The sequence below is a fragment of the Xenopus tropicalis genome, chromosome 2 (genome assembly GCF_000004195.4).
Source record: "Xenopus tropicalis strain Nigerian chromosome 2, UCB_Xtro_10.0, whole genome shotgun sequence".
NCBI lineage: Eukaryota > Metazoa > Chordata > Amphibia > Anura > Pipidae > Xenopus > Xenopus tropicalis.
Genome location: NC_030678.2, coordinates 19,569,565 through 19,586,357, shown reverse-complemented (window position 1 = coordinate 19,586,357; position 16,793 = coordinate 19,569,565). Strand labels below are relative to the sequence as shown.

The window sequence follows — 16,793 nt, the reverse complement described above, 5'->3', positions numbered from 1 at the left end:
TTCTAGGGAGGAAGAAAATATAAAGATATTGTCCAAATAGATGATAATGAAGATATCAAGGAAGTCTCTGAATGCATCAATTACAAAATGTTGGAAAGTCTCGGGTGCAGTACAAAGAATGAACGGCAGGACAAGGTACCTAAAGTGTCCATACATGATTCAAAAATCTGCTTTCCACCCATTCCCCTTCTCAGTGAATGAGTTCAGGTATGAGTGGAAAGAGGTAGCTGTTTTAGTTTAGACTTTTTCTCTTGTTTTCCCACAAGATGGAAGCTTGAAGAGCTTTAGGGCCAAATAAAGTTATGGTTTCAGTTGTCTTTAGTTTATTTTTAAAGTGTGAAAAGTTAGTCAATAAACCTTGTGTTTGCTCATGGATTTTGCTATGAGGGCAATCCAGATAACATGGTTTTCAGGCTGGACCTCATGTTTCTTTATACAGTGTTTCATGGGTACTGTATTGTACAGGATACTGTAAGAAATAGGTTCCATCAAGGTGAAAATTAAGGCCAGTGTCAGATACACATTAATGAATCAGAATTATATTAAAGCCAGATAGCAATAAGGAAAGTCTAGCAATCCATATTTGAGCAAAGCCAGATATACAGGTTCATCAGCAGAGTTGTTGGTAGATTGTGTAGAATAAAAAAACCACCAAAGGTATGCCATGTGCAGGTGCATTTGCCATTTGCTGTGTACATCAGTGAATATGCTTTTGGATAGTGTTTGTTTTATTTGGCAATAATTCTCTATGTGCTACCAATATGTAAAGGAGAAAAGATTTTGGTGTTGTGTTTTGATAATGATCAAGGTTGGAATCTATGCTGATGAATCTGCTTTCTGTTACATATGATTATCCATGACAAGTGCTGCAATAGATCAAAGTATCGGCTTTTACTCCATTCCATTTACATCCGTATACTCCATGCTCTGGATTTGATGCTAGCCTGATCTAAAATAACCTCAATGTGCATTTTAGATATAGGCAAAAACAGGCATCAGTGGACTTATTTTCTTTGCCCATCTTACTGTGTGTTTTGCACTTTTTGCATGCTCTTTGTATACTCTACTATCCATTTTCAGGTATGCAGGTACTTTTCATGTTAATATAAGGTTCTCTTCCATGCTTTCTCTCTCTCACTCTTTATATCAGTCAGATGTCATGAACATTAAAGTCATGTGCATTAGGGCTGTACTGAATCCAGTTTTTCAGGTTCAGCCAAACACCCGAATCCACCGTAAGGGATTCGGCCAAATACCAAACCGAATCCTGATTAGCATAGTCTAATTAGGATTTGGAAGGGTTAAATGTTAAAAATGTTCCCCTTCTGTGTTAACATGACAAAAAGTCATGTGACTTTTCGAATTCGGATTGGCCAGGACCGTGGATTTAGCTGAATCCGAATCCTGCAGAAAAAGGCCAAATACTGAACCGAATCCTGGATATAACCCTTCATCACTTTCCATTCATCCATTTATTTTGCCTAAACATACATTTTCTTTACCTGTATTCTACCCATATTAATACCATCTATCACTAACATACTATAACATATTTGGGGTTATGTGATATCAGGAGCAAAGTGTGCTACACTACTGTGGCCCGCTGACATGTAGAAGCACAGCCCATATAAATTGGCCAATATCTATATAGCACCTCCTACTCCAACAACTCTTCAGGACTTAGAATGTCACCCCTAAAAAGGCCAAGGCGCTTCCATTATAAGGAGGGACCATAATTGCTAAAATGCATTTCTGTATTACTCCTAACCTACCTGTATATTGCGATTGGTTAAGCTAGCATTATACTTTGTTAGCAAACCACTTAAGTGTAAGGTCAAAATATTTTGGCGTGACTCTAAAGAAAACATTACATAAAGAAAAATGCTTGCCTTTTTTTTTTTTTTGCAAAGGTTTCCTAAAATGTGTACTTCCCTAGGTGGTTATGGAATAAAATGGCCACGCCTATTGCAAATATGCTGTAGGTATTTACAGTTTTTGGGTCCATTATCCAGAAAACCATTATTCAAAAGGCTCTTCCACAGACCTCAGTTCACGCAAATAATTATAAATTTAAAAAAATAATTTCCTTTCTTTCTGTAAGAATAAAGCAGTAACTTGTACTTGATCCCACTTAAGATATAATTACCCCTTATTGGGGGCAGAACAGTCCTATTGGGTTTATTTAATGGTTAAATTATTCCCTTTTCTCTGTAATAATAAAACAGTACCTGTACTTGATCCCAACTAAGATATAATTACCCCTTATTGGGGGCAGAACAGCCCTATTGGGTTTATTTAATGGTTAAATGATTCCCTTTTCTCTGTAATAATAAAACAGTACCTGTACTTGATCCCAACTAAGATATAATTACCCCTTATTGGGGCAGAACTGCCCTATTGGGTTTATTTAATGGTTAAATGATTCCGTTTTCTCTGTAATAATAAAACAGTACCTGTACTTGATCCCAACTAAGATATAATTACCACATTTAGCCATTGGCGAATTATTTTGCGAAACAGACATCAAAATTTGGTGTGGAATAATTTGAAGCATGTAAAAAAATTGTTACCCGCGTCAAAAATTTTTTTTTGCGTGAGTCATTTTTTTGACAAGCAACATTTTCGCTGTTTCGTGGATTTTTCGCTGTTTCACAATTTTTTTCGCCAAAGCGAAACAAGACAGATTCACTCATCACTATTACTGAGTTACAGACCATTATATTTGGTTTAATTAAGGTTTAAATGATTTTTAGTAGACTTAAGGTATTGAGATTCAAACTATGGAAACACTCATTATCTAGAAAGCCCCAGGTCCCGAGCATTCTGGATAGCAAGTTTCATACATGTATTTTATTATTATTTTTAATATAACATCATCGCTATACAGAGTGAAGGATTACAATACAAGACTAAACAGTTGACATATACAGACAAACATTTCACTAGAATTATCTCACCGTTTAATTGGATATTAATAAGCAAAAATAGGGGGAGGGCCCTGTTTGCAGGAACTTACAATCTACAGAACAGCTTCCTACCTAAGAAAATGCAATGGAATTCTTTTACAGTTCTAAAATGTTTGTAAAGTTTATGTGTGCTATAACATATCATGAAGCATTTATTAAATGGCTATTGAAAGATATTGTAGCAATGTCCAAATATAAGATTTTATTCTAGTCTACTTTTTATCATAACTTGGTGGCTCCAAAAATGAAGCCCGTAACTTGCATGGACTATTTTTAAATAAGTGTTAAACAACATCTTTTGGCAATATCACTCTCTTCTTTAAACCGTTTTGTATATATTTATACTTGTTATTTATACTTTGTATGATAAAATAACTCCAAATAGCTGTGAGCAATATAGTTTGTAATATAAATTATTTCCTTTGTATAAATGAGCTGTTTTGCAAATTCTGTATTTATTAAATATTTATTTGTATTTATTACAGATGCTATTTCAAATTAAATCAAATTATGCATTAGTTGGATAGAAAGTAAATATTTTATATCACTATAATATATTCTGTATGGTATTTTTATAACTTTTGAAGGCTGACTTTTTCAAAGCCTGTATTTCAAATTAAGCTTGATTCATATAGACAATTGAATGACTATGGTTGGCTTTTCAGTAACAGCCGATTAAATTATCGCTTTCCACAGCTATCTAAAATGATTTTTCTAGCCTTTTGTAACCCCCTGGCCAAAAAGTAATTCAATCATGGAAAAATATTGTGCTGAGAAAATTGAGAGGTAGTTCAGGGTAAGCTGGCCCTTCATTTTTTTATGTTACCGTTTAAATAGGTGCCACAAATTCTGATTCAGATTTAAAGAAAGCATAAAAACTTAAAAAATATTTAATATACAGTCAAAATGTTCAGTACAGCCCTTAGATATAGCCAGTAACAAAAACAAGAAAATAAAAAATGATAAAATAATAATTGCATAGAACTGATTTTAATGTGTGTCATTTATATTATGATCTTAATATTAAGCAAATATTTAGCCGCCACAGTCTTGATTTTGAGTGTATAAATTCATATATTTAAATAGTAGAAGTATAATTTCAGAATTGCTTAATATTTTGTAGGAAAGATGGATCAAAAGAACCCATAGTAGAGATGAGGACTGAGGATGAAAGAGTTACTAATCATGATGGGAGTCCAGTAAATGAGCCAAATGAAACCACACCCCTAACAGAGCCTGAGTATGTATAATATTTTTTTGTTTTCTTTTTTCGCAACAATGAAAACCCAGATGGAGTCTATACTGTGAGTTAAGTGCCTATGAGACTTTTTCTCACAAAGTATCTTTTTCAGTATTCCATATTTAGATTTAGCTGGATTGAAAAATGATATATATATATATATATATATATATATACAGAAAAGAACAGAGCACACCCTAATAGTAATCAAATGCCCTGCGTGTGCGGCTCATTGTCTTGCTATATATATATATATATATATATATATATATATATATATATATATATATATATCAAAATAAAACAGCCAGCACCAAGGGTCTTTGTATTTCAAAAAATCTCTTGTGTATTATAATTGCATGTACATGCAATTATAATACACAAGAGATTTTTTGAAATACAAAGACCCTTGGTGCTGGCTGTTTTATTTTGATATTTATGTGATATCCCGTGCACAGGGGCAGCTGCAGAGCAGCAGATTTTGGAGTGTGGTGCTGTTGTGTGGACTGTTTTATATATATATATATATATATATACCCCTTGGATGTTGCTCTCAGTGCCCCCAAACCAGGAAGTTATTTTTTATTTCATGACTTGGTGGCAAGGTTTGGTTGAATAAAAACAAGATTTCCTACCAAATAAAGCCCCTGTAAGCTGATAGGGTACATAGAGGCCCCTAATAGCCAATCACAGCCCTTATTTGGCTCCTCCATGAACTTTTATGGTGCTTGTGTTGCTCCCCAAGTCTTTTTACATTTGACTGTGGCTCACAATTAGGAAAGGTTGGGGACCTATATATATTGGAAAAAAAAAATTCTGTCTCTTCACCCTAAACTATTACATGCATATATCCATAGTAGCATTTCTATTAAACAGTATGAGTTTTTTATGCTGACAATTTTTTTTTAAGGCAATTTTTTGCTGCAGTCTCGCAAACACATTTGCCATTGGCAAAATGTGGAATTTCACTGTGAATCCATGCCTGGCAGAAAAGTATGCTTATCACTTATCTACACTTTATTTTTGTGAAAAGAATTATCCATTTCTAATTATATATATATATATGCTATCTTGGATGTGTTAATCACAAGAATTGAACTAGGAAATAGAAGAATTAAAAATGTAGGGAAGCTAATCCTAAAGTATACCAGTAATCAAGAGCAAACCCAACAATATTTGGGTGCATCGCAACCTAGGCAACTAAAGAAAGGAATGGAGGATACAGGAGAAACACAAAATTAAGTCATATTGTACATCAAGGAAACATTGGATATAAAAAATATATGAATTATATATTAAAATAATTATAATAATAAATGTACAAATAATTGTAGAAATACATCACATAAAATCTATCCTAATATAAATAAGCTTGTATAGTTCAAACTTTACTCAACTGCCTAATTAATAATCATAGATGTCCATAAAGCGGTTGTAAGGGTGGCATATTAGAGGCAAACAAATGATTCAGTCGGTACATTATACTCTCTTAAAATGGGCTGTTTGTGGTGTTTATTGATTTAGATCTGTGCTGTGATCAATATATAACAGCAAGTATATATTCATCAAGTTGTTAGTCAAGAGGTCAAATGTTTATAGATACTATCAGTGATATATAATTCTTAATTTCCAAAGGTCCACACCCTCCGTAATCAAAGATTAATCGTGCCACAATGCCAGGGCACAGACCTATTTCTATGATGCTAAAAACTAAAATTACTCTATAGCGTAGCCTAGAAGATGCAATAGTGTTGGGGGGGAATCAACATTAAATATTATAGCCTTGTTTCTGAGCTATTTCTAATATGAAAAGGATATTGTCTTAATTTTACTATCAGATATAAGGGCACTGCTACTTAACATCACATACTACATACATCAATCACATGGCAAACACATGGCACCTAGTCTAATAAACCAAAAAACATGTTATGTAGCTGACTCCTCCTTCAAAGTTACATTGTATTTTTATATTCCAACTATACTCAGCTTAAAATGAACTATGTTAAAGCTCTACAATCACCCTTTGAGGAAACTATACTGTTTTGACTGCATAATTTTTGTATATAATATGCTGCTTTATAAACTTTTACTTTTAGCAATTAAAAACCATTCGGTGTTAGGGGGCATTAGAGGTCTGGGGTTTAGGCGCCTTTGCTATGCATAAACTAACAGTGACGCTCATTTATCAACACTGGGTAAATTAATACCTGTGTAACAAACCCAAGGAGAACAATTACATTTCTGCTTTAACGGTAGCTGGCTGACAAAAAATTGAATAATGATTGGTTGCTATGGGTTGCAGCCCAGGAGTTGCATATACATGTCAGATATCTCCATTCTCCATTCAGTACTGACATGTTTAAGAAGGTATAATGTTTTTAAAATTAGTTTTCATGCATATAAAATGTGTAATAAAAAGTATAATACTTTATATTTAGCTAGATTTATGTATCTAATTATCTGTTATCTGTATTTTATTTCATTAAATTACATAGCATGTGGAATTAAATTTGCATCTATATATGGAACATAAACTGTAGTATCGTGTTAGCCAGTGTCAATAATAAAAAAAACAAAAAACCCCCACAAATCATCTATATATGAAAACCTTATATTGTTCTAGACACATCAATATATGCAGCTTTCTTAGGTTGAATAAATATTGACACAGGAACTTATGCCTACAGGTCATTTCCTTTTGGGCAGACCCAAGTGCTGGATGGCTAAGGGGTGAAAAATTTTCACCATGATTGGTATGTAGGGGTATACATGGGGCATGTTTTTGCCTGCCCAATGGCTTCCCATGTGTAACTTACATTGCAGGTATAAGCAATATGTAAGAAAAAAAATAGGTAATGTAGTTTGTAAAATTCTGGTGCAATATTTACTTTTTGTATGTGTGAAACTTCACTAAATCCCTCTTTGAGTTTGTGGTTCTATATTAAGAATGTAGGATAGACAACCACTTGTACAGTGTTGGAAAGGATACTGGTCTTCAGCAAAGTCCAACAAAATGCTGATTTAATTTGTATACTTAATTTAAACTAGGATTTTTAAGGTATGTAGGTATATAATAATGTAATTCTTGTGTGAAAAGGGTTATAGCATTAGCATTAGACTTTTGGTCAAAGAATGTTAATATAGATTATCAGGAATTTAATAACCATAACTAATATACAATAATGGCACAAAGAACAGTATATTTGGTGGTGCAGTTGCTGTTTCTGGATTGCATCTCTTTAAAGTTTGTCATGCCTTCAGCACAATTAGCGAGAGTGCTTTGTTTGTTTTGACTGCTTTCTTTTTTTTATGTTGCCCACCGTTCTTAAATTTTTAAAAACTAAACATCAGCTTTTACCTTCTTAATAATTATTAACTTGTCATTTACATTTCTTCAACATTTTTCCTGCTCTATTACATGTTTCAGCTTACATACCATATATACTCGAGTATAAGCCGATCCGAATATAAGCCGAGGTACTAATTTTACCTAAGAAAACTGGAAAAACTTATTGACTCGAGTATAAGCCTAGGGTGGGAAATGCAGCCGCTACTGCTAAGTTTTAATAATCAAAATAAATACCAATAAAATTACATTACTTGAGGCATCAGTGGGGTATATATTTTTCAATATTTATTTCAAAGAAAAACAGTAAACTAGCTCTGTAAGTGGAGAAGAGGGTCAACAAAAACAATATGAGTACTACCCCACGCTCATTGCACATTGGCAAACTGGCAGCAGACCCAGTCCCGGAGGAGATGTAAGGGGAAATAAGTATTGCTAGTGGGAGCCTAGGCCAGGGCACTGGAGGGTCTGGTTGCAGGAGGCCTAATTTGCACACAAAGGAGAGAGGGTGCTAGTCTGGAGGGACCCATGGCACCCGACATTTTGGGTGCTGAAAAACTAGGCTTAAACTCGAATATATACAGTAATGGTTTTGTCAATGTAACATCTGAAGAAAACACCAATAATTGTAGCATATTCCTTTTCCTAGACCTGATTTATTCATATTGATATTAAACTATAAATGGCTTCAGTACAATCTTATCTTACTTCTTTTAAATATAAGCTTTTATAATACACCCATTGTTTCTTATGTATTTATTGCGTTTCACCTTGCCCATAAGGCAATGAATTAATGTACCCTTCTCCTGAGATATGCAGTAATTCTAAGACTGCAGTATCCTTCATTCATACTATAACCTGTCAGACTAGTGGGGGTGCATTTTTCCAAAGAGTAGTAACTGCAAGTCAGACAAGTGAAAAGAGAGATTTCAGTAGCTGTTGTTCTTTTGTTGTATTGTTCAAATGTTTTCTAGCTAAGGTATTCCATATTCTCATATGTAGGCCCCTGTCCATGATTTCTTTTATCAGTGCCTTTGTATGACAGGAAACCCTGAAGGTTGAAGCAGAATTGCATAATATGTGCTAAAGTTCCATTTTTCCCCACAGACCCTGAACCATGACTTTGAAGCCATTGTAAAGAGCTTATTTAGTTTTACTGGGTTATAATACCACAGAGATGTAACTTTCTTTATGTCTAGTTTTTCGATCAATCTAACATAGGCCTTGTTATTTTTTTTTATAGCTCATTTATTATCTGTTTCTTTATCTGATTTTACTATACATGTATATTTATGTTTTGGATGGAAATGGATCTGTTGGATGTCTAAGTAAATGTTTTTTAGCCATGGCAGGCCAAAATAGCATTGTGTAAGTAAATAGATTGCAAGTCTTTATATTGTGTCTGCAGACACACAAAAACATATACTTAAGAATGTGCTCAGTGGCTAAGGGGTCTGATACCTGTACCTATTTTACCCCATAAAAGTTTTAAAAAGACTGCATGTATACTGTATTTCCCTTAAGAACAGAACTCTATGGTAATGTTAGGAATATAAAAGAGGTGTTCGGCACACTGGAAACCCACAGACAGGCCAGCAAAAATGTGGTTAAAAGTTGAAAAAACCTTTATTAAATATTAATCTCACAGAGCCTTACACTTTTCGTGTGGGTTCCCAGTGTGCCCAACACCTTTTTTGTTATTTTACTTACGTTTTTTCTGCTTCCCTGAGCTGAGGTTCTGGTGCTGGAGCACTTGGGCCACCCCTCTATTTTGACAGGACTTTCATATAGTCTATGTTCGATTTATGAACAACAGAGTTTGCTATATGCTGATAAAACATTCTGAATATTAGGTAGTGATGCAAGTGGGTTATTCAATGTTAACAAAAGGGAGCAACAATGTCATATCACATTCCTAAAAGGTATGAGCATATTAGTGGCTTCCATTAACTGTGGTGTATGGATTGGTGGTCAGAAAGGAGCCCTTGTAACCAACCTTAAATGGTTAATCAATCATTTAGTACCAGTTGAGGATATCAAATGCCCACTCAGAAAGCAAGCTTGGAAGATATATTAGGATATTGTCTTGACAGCTTTAATTGCTTTGTATATATGGTCCCATACTTGCATGTTATAATTAAGCCTTAATCAATCTGCAACTATTAGTCTAGGGAGCACAAGTGCTAATTTAATAACCAATATTTAGTAAAACAGCTTGTGATCAGTATTCAAGGCATTAGACCAATGTGTGCCACAATGGCTTGAGTACTTCCCTTACTTATTAATAATTTAATGTAGGAAGTAAAATTGCATTAAGTATTATTTTTCACAGTTGAAAGCTTAATGAAACTTGGCACTTAAATGTGCCCAAGGTTTTTATAAAACAGACTTTTGAATTTAAAAAGTTGTTTTCCTTTTTGTCTTTAGTTATTTCATTTAATTTTGTAATTTCTCCTGAGACAAGTTTTGAATTAATGCTATCCTTAATAAATTTGCTTATTTTTATCTTATATCCCTAGAGGGCTGTGATAGGGTTTGGAAGCTATAAAGTTTCTGTATGTCATCTTGATTTTGTATAAATATACATTGTTTTACGCATATCTTAATCTACAGATACAAAAAGTAAGAAATCTTTTTAAAAACTTCCCTAGTGACGAGTGCATTTTTTCATCAGACATGGATTCACAGCAAATTTCTGCATTTTGCCATTGGTGAATTTGTTTTGCACAACTTCCGTGAAAATTTGTTGTGAAAAAATTAGCCGCGAGTCAAAAAAGTTGCATCAAAATTTAAATTTTGGGAAATTGGGTGTGACCGCGGTAAAATAGTTGTGACCATGGCTGCATAAAAATGGGCGCGGTCTTGTCAAAATGGGTCATGACAAAAAAAGATGCGACAAAAAACACCACATTTTCGTGGATTTTATGGTGTTTCGTTAATTTTCCTGTCGTTTTGCTGATTTTTCACACAAGTGAAACGAGACAGATTTGCTCATCACTAGATATATCCAGTTTTTGGAATTACCTTTTGTTTCTGTACCCTTAGGGGCTGATTTACCAATCCACGAATCCAAATCCCAAATGGGAAAAAATTGGATTGGAAACGAACATTTTGCGACTTTTTCGTATTTTTTGCGATTTTTTCTTCGCCGTCGCGACTTTTTCTTCGCCGTTACAACTTGCGTGAATTGTCGTGACTTTTTCGTAGGCGTTACGACTTGCGCGAATTGTCGCGACTTTTTTGTATTGAGCGCTAGTAAACGGCGGGCAAGCCTTTCCGATTTTTTTGCGACGGCTACGAAAAAGTTGCGACAATTTGCGCAAGTCGTAACGGCTATGAAAAAGTCACGACAATTTACGAAAAGGTCGCGACACCGATGAAAAAATCGCAAAATACCGATCATTACGAAAAAAATGCATTCGGACGCTTTTGATCCGTTTGTGGATTAGTAAATCGCCCCCTTATCCTTCGGAAATAAACAATAAATAAAGAATTAAAAAAAAAAAAAGAATTACCTTTTGATGTATTCATTATACAGGTTTTAGATGTATTTTATAATATAGTGTGTACTGCTAAACTGCTTTTATTGAATGTATCTAATGTTATGTTTTCCTTTTCATTTCAAGGAAACTTCTGCTAAAAGAAGAGAATGGTAAAGAAGCACTGAGTGCAGAAGCTATTGAAATAAAAATATCAAATGACATCATTCAGACAACAGAAAGTGATAGCAAAGCATAGCATGATGCAAACTCTGTTGTCAAAGTGGAAACCGGTGGTGCAAACGTAACATCAGTGCTCTGCTGCAGAAATTATTGGCTAATACTAGCTTTCACTTGTGTCCATATCTGAATTTACATCTATTCTACTCAAAGGTTTTGTTTATTAATTTAGTATATTTGTCTGACCAATAACAGTATAAATGTATAAAGTTGAAAATTACTGCAAAAAATATTTAATTTATTATAAAAAAATAAATAAAGTGTTCTATTTATAAAATGTTTTATTCTTTGTTGTCGGATTTACTATTCAGCAATTTGCAAACATGCCAAAATATAAACTGATGGAACCTTTATGTTTGGGTGAAATAATTTTATATGCTCAAATTCAACTTTAACAAAGGAAATGAAGTATTTTCCTTTATGATATTCTGATTTATATGTTCACAAACTGCATTTTAAAATGTGATATTAGATCTACAAAGATTCCAGCTTGAACTTTAGTGAAACTATTTGAATGTAGTATTCAAACTATTTTCTGTATATCTATAAAAAATTAAACAACCAAGTAGGTAATCTCAGTAAAAAGGTTTGCTAGATGTTAATGGAGAAGGAAAGTCATTTTGGCATTTTACTGCCAATAGATTTGCAAATCTTTCAAAAAATTAGCGAAATGGCGAAAAATCTTCAAAATGGTGAAAATGTTGCGTCAAAAAAAATGTTGCACTTGTCAATATGAAACTTGTCATTTTTTTTACGCGCTCAACAATTTTTTTTGGATTCAGATGGCAAATTTTGGTTGCATGGCAATTTTTTCTGTAATGAATTTTGTTGCCTGTTCATCAAAAAAATCCACCGATGGCGAAACTTAGAATACATACGATTTTTGATAACACAGAATAGTGAGACCATTAAGCGCCATCTATAAAGATATAATTTACAGGGTATTTGTGGCTCTCATGTTAGATCTATTACATTCTTTATTTTCTACTTAATAATTGTCATTAAATCTACAAAGGGAGCAGAGAAACATAACAGCTTGCCAGCAATATATCTGAATTAAAATTCCCCTTTTCTTTCCTAAAACAATATTTTTCTGATTGTATCTTATATATCTATATTTCTAAAAGGTGTATTAATATTCTCTGGTTTACTTTATTGTTTCCACTTTACCCCAGATTTCTGTAAATAGTTAAATACATCACATATATGGAATATATATATATTATTCACTTTATAAGGTAGCAAAAGGAAGCAAATATTTTATTGTTTTATTGACACCGAGGGGCACATTTACTAGGCAATCATGAGATAAAGTTGGATTTTTTCTTACTTCTAGATAATTTCAAGATTAACAAGTGATTTTTCACCAGAACTCTATTTTTCCATTATTATTCCCAGAAATATTCGAGTTATACTAAAATAACTCCCATAATTCATGATTTATTAATGTTTAGTTAACTTTTTTTTGTAAAATAAAAATTCGACAGGTTTGATCTGTCAAGTACCATTGGGTCCTATGGAGGCTTAGAATAGTAGAGGAATAAAATAGTCAGTGACAGCCAGTCCTTCAAGGGGAACTTAATCCCACATTGTTTTCAGTTTCACCCAGTTTAAAGTGAAACTTAAGCACATTATTGTTTTCCAAGAGTGTCAATGCTTCTAAAATGGCTGCTGGAGCAATTTATGTTTTGGAAAAATAAAGAGGATTCATGGAATCGAATGTCTGTTTAAACTCAAATTGTTAAAATCTTGACAATGCTTTCAACTCGAAAAATGTGGGATTTTCAAATGTAAAATTTTCATTTGAACAATTCAGGCATCATCGCAATATTTTATAAATACAGCAAGATTTGAGTTTAATTCAAATTCATATCATGTCGAGTTTATATGACTTTCAAGGCTAGAAAAAATGAAATAAATGTGCCCCTTTGTCTACAAAAAATCTCAAGTATCTCATATGATATTAAGTAAATGACATATGAAAGCTGATCTAACTGGTTAAAGTCAACAACATTTCCATCTTATGCAAGTTCTATTTAGCTACAGTTTCCCCCTTTTCCCATATAAGGTTTCACCCTATGCTATACAATGATTTTTCTTTTATGTTGACATGATTTACTGGTTTACATTATATATTTCATGTAAAACTATGCAGCATTTCTTTTTTATCATTATGGGCAGTTGAAATAATGTCCACAGACACATCCAGCAAAACAATTATTGGTTTCATGTCATCTCACCATTCATACCATAGTGATGCTTTGTCAAGCTCAACTTTTGTACTGATCATCAAACTGATGTAAGAAAGTGAATAAAGCAGGCTATGGTGTATAGTAGATATGTGTATGTTCATTTATCTTTGGTAGGCGCATTGTTTTACTATAAATACAGTCTGAAAAATGTAATTTGAATATCAACAATGTAAAAATCAAATTAACAGTTCTATTATATTTTGCTAACATGTTTGCATCTATATTTTTGGTTCAAAAAGATGAACCGATTGTTAGAAGGTCCTAATTTTCATATTGTTTTTGTTTTATACAAGGCATATTAATGGCGTAAGTTGTATTTTGACAAAATATTAGGGCCTTAATTATCAGTAGTTCTTTAATTAATTATTTCTTCCAGATAAAATATTGTTGATAATTATGGAACAGTCCAACTACCAGATGATTGTTCCACTATTGTCATGATTGATAAATGTATTCTTGCTGTTTCTGTATTTATACAAGAGAAATTGTAAATAAATTGTACATTCTCACAAGTGTACTAAGTGTACTCCGATTTAGAAAAACTTCTGCTACTGAGTTTTCCTTAATGCTATGAAATGTGATTGGTGAGAGTTAGGAGAGAATTGCCCAGTAAACCAATCAGGTTTGCAAGTCAATGGGCCACATAACCAAGATCGATACCCCTAAACACTAAGGGGCAGATTTACTAATCCACGAATGCTCCAAAGGCGTCCGAATGCGTTTTTTTCGTAATGATCGGTATTTTTGTGACTTTTTCGACGCCGTCACAACTTTTTCATATGTTCCGTGACTTTTTCGACGCCGTCGCAACTTTTTCGTATATTTTCTGCGACTTTTTCATCGCCGTCGTGAAAAAATCTGATTGGTTTTTCCGGCATTTACAATCGCTCAATACGAAAAAATTGTGACACCGATGAAATAGTCACGCAAAATACGATAAAGTCGCGGTGGCGACGAAAAAGTTGCGACAAATACGAACAAGCTGCAACGGCGACGAAAAGACGGCAAAATTTTTGTTTCCAATCCGAGTTTTTCCCTTTTGGGATTCAGATTCGTGGATTAGTAAATCTCCCCATAAATTGCACATGTTTTGTTTGTCACAATGTTCTTCAATACTATGGATCGGCCCAATCATGTTGGTCAGGCCTATGCTTTTTGGATAAATGAAAAGCAAACTGTTGCACAGCACCTTCTGGAATAGCACTATTCTTTTGATCAGATGGACATGCTGGAAATTGTGGGATAAACCAATAGCATATGTTGTTGCATTTGATAATACCCTGTGGAACATTGAAATGTGAAAAAGTAGTAGCTGACCTACTGGACAAGAGCATAGTTCCTGAAGAGTTTTGTTGCATTCCTTGTTCAAATAAATCATATGTAGTAATGTAACACTTCAGACAGGAGCCCTAGATATGCAGAGTCAGTACCCATGGGGGCTACATTTTTATGTGAAAAAAAGCTTTTCCCCTTCTCCTGAATAAGAGCATGGTCCCTGAGAATTTTAAACTTGTCACGGGCCAATAGGGTAAGGGGGTGTGAAATACAATCAATTAAACACTGCCCATATGTAAACCTTTAAGAAAAAGTCTGTAGGGAAGCACAAATTAGATACTACAGCACCCTTAATTAATATTAATAACTTACTTTTTATAAAAAGATGTTTCGAAAAGGGTTCTTAAGGTAAGTTAAACCACCTTAACGGTAACATTGCCTGTTGATCAAACTCAAAAAAGAAACACACCAGTTAAGTTTATGCTGAGTCCATGATGTCTTCTTGTATTCACACAATATTCATGATTATGAAATGGAAAAAGCATATAATAGTACCATACCTGTTTCAATTCAAGGTTAACATGTCTCCCCTATTCACAAAATCTTTCATAAGGGTAATTTCATTTATATCTACTGTATGTATGTATGTATATCTTTATTTATAAAGTGCTACTTATGTACGCAGCGCTGTACAGTAGAATACATTAATACAAACAGGGGGTTAAAGATAATGGATAAATACAAAGTATAACAATAAATACAAATAAATACAAGGTACAGTTGCAATAAGAGTCAGAAACACAAGATGAAGGAGGTCCCTGCCCCGTAGAGCTTACAATCTATATGGGAGGGGTAACTAACAGACACAAATAGGCAAATATAAGTGCTGTAGGTCACAGTGGGTGACACTACAATATAAGTGCCAGTTTCCAGATCAGGTGCTGGGCGAGTGCTCCAAAAGGTAGTCTTTAAGAAAAAAGGACAGTATAAAAGGGGTCTTTTATGAGAGTAAGAGCATTATTCAAAGTACAAATTGCCATGTTATTTACCCATAATGCAGTATAATAATTCCAGTATAACTGCAGCTGTGCTGTTTCCCCTGATGTGTCAAATGGGTTTTGGCATTGTGATGCAAAGCAGGTTCAAGTTTAATCTAGCACCTTCAGCAATTTCAAAAATGTGCTTGCAAACATGTAGAAGTGGAGGAGGCTGTTCGGACCCTAATTGCATCAATATGCATAGCATTTACATAGCGTCTACAAAAAAATACTTTTTGAAGAGTCATTCATGCCTACAGGGGTTTGACTAATAGATTTCTTGATCTATACTGCCTCTTTTTGCAGGAGCAGTCTAGAGATATCCCATTTTCAAAGTATTATCCTTATGTTTCTTAATTCTTAAAGGAACAGTAACACCAAAAAATAAAAGAGCTTTAAAGTAATAAAAATATAATGCACTGTTGCCCTGCACTGGTAAAACTGGTGTGTTTGCTACAGTAACACTACTATAATTTATATAATAGGTTGCTGTGTAGCCACGGGGGCAGCCATTCAAGCTGGAAAAAAGGAGAAAAGGCACAGGTTACATAGCAGATAACAGATAAGCTCTGTAGAATACAATAGTGTTTTATCTGTTATCTGCTATGTGCCTGTGCCTTTTCTCCTTTGGCTGCCTCCATGGCTACATAGCAGCTTATTTATATAAATTATAGTAGAAGTAAACACACAACTTTTACCAGTGCAGGGCAGCAGCACATTATATTTTAGTTAGTTTTATGCACTTTCATTTTTTGGTGTTACTGTTCCTTTAAGTACCTCCTAGTAGGGTGAATTAACTTCTCACCTTTTATAAATCCAGAGCAGCAAACAAAATTAAAATACCATATTTAGGAGGACCTAAGAACTATTGCCTAAGGTCTTCTTCCCTCCCTCAGCTGGACAAATGAAGGAAGTTCCTCTTTGAAAGCTTAACAATGGGGTATTTGGAAAACTT

General features: G+C 33.8%; 1 protein-coding gene across 3 annotated transcripts in view; it reads left to right on the top strand.

Annotated features, from left to right (window-relative positions):
* ncam2 (neural cell adhesion molecule 2) overlaps positions 1-12,678 on the top strand; it is a 178,706-nt gene extending 166,028 nt beyond the window's left edge. For 2 of the 3 annotated variants that reach the window (XM_012956509.3, NM_001127425.1), the window contains 2 exon segments: positions 4,090-4,206; positions 11,182-11,625. In XM_012956509.3, the coding sequence (XP_012811963.1) occupies positions 4,090-4,206; positions 11,182-11,293 (229 nt within the window). In that variant the 3' untranslated portion in view covers positions 11,294-11,625. 3 annotated transcript variants of the gene reach the window in all.
* The last annotated feature ends 4,115 nt before the right edge of the window (positions 12,679-16,793 follow it).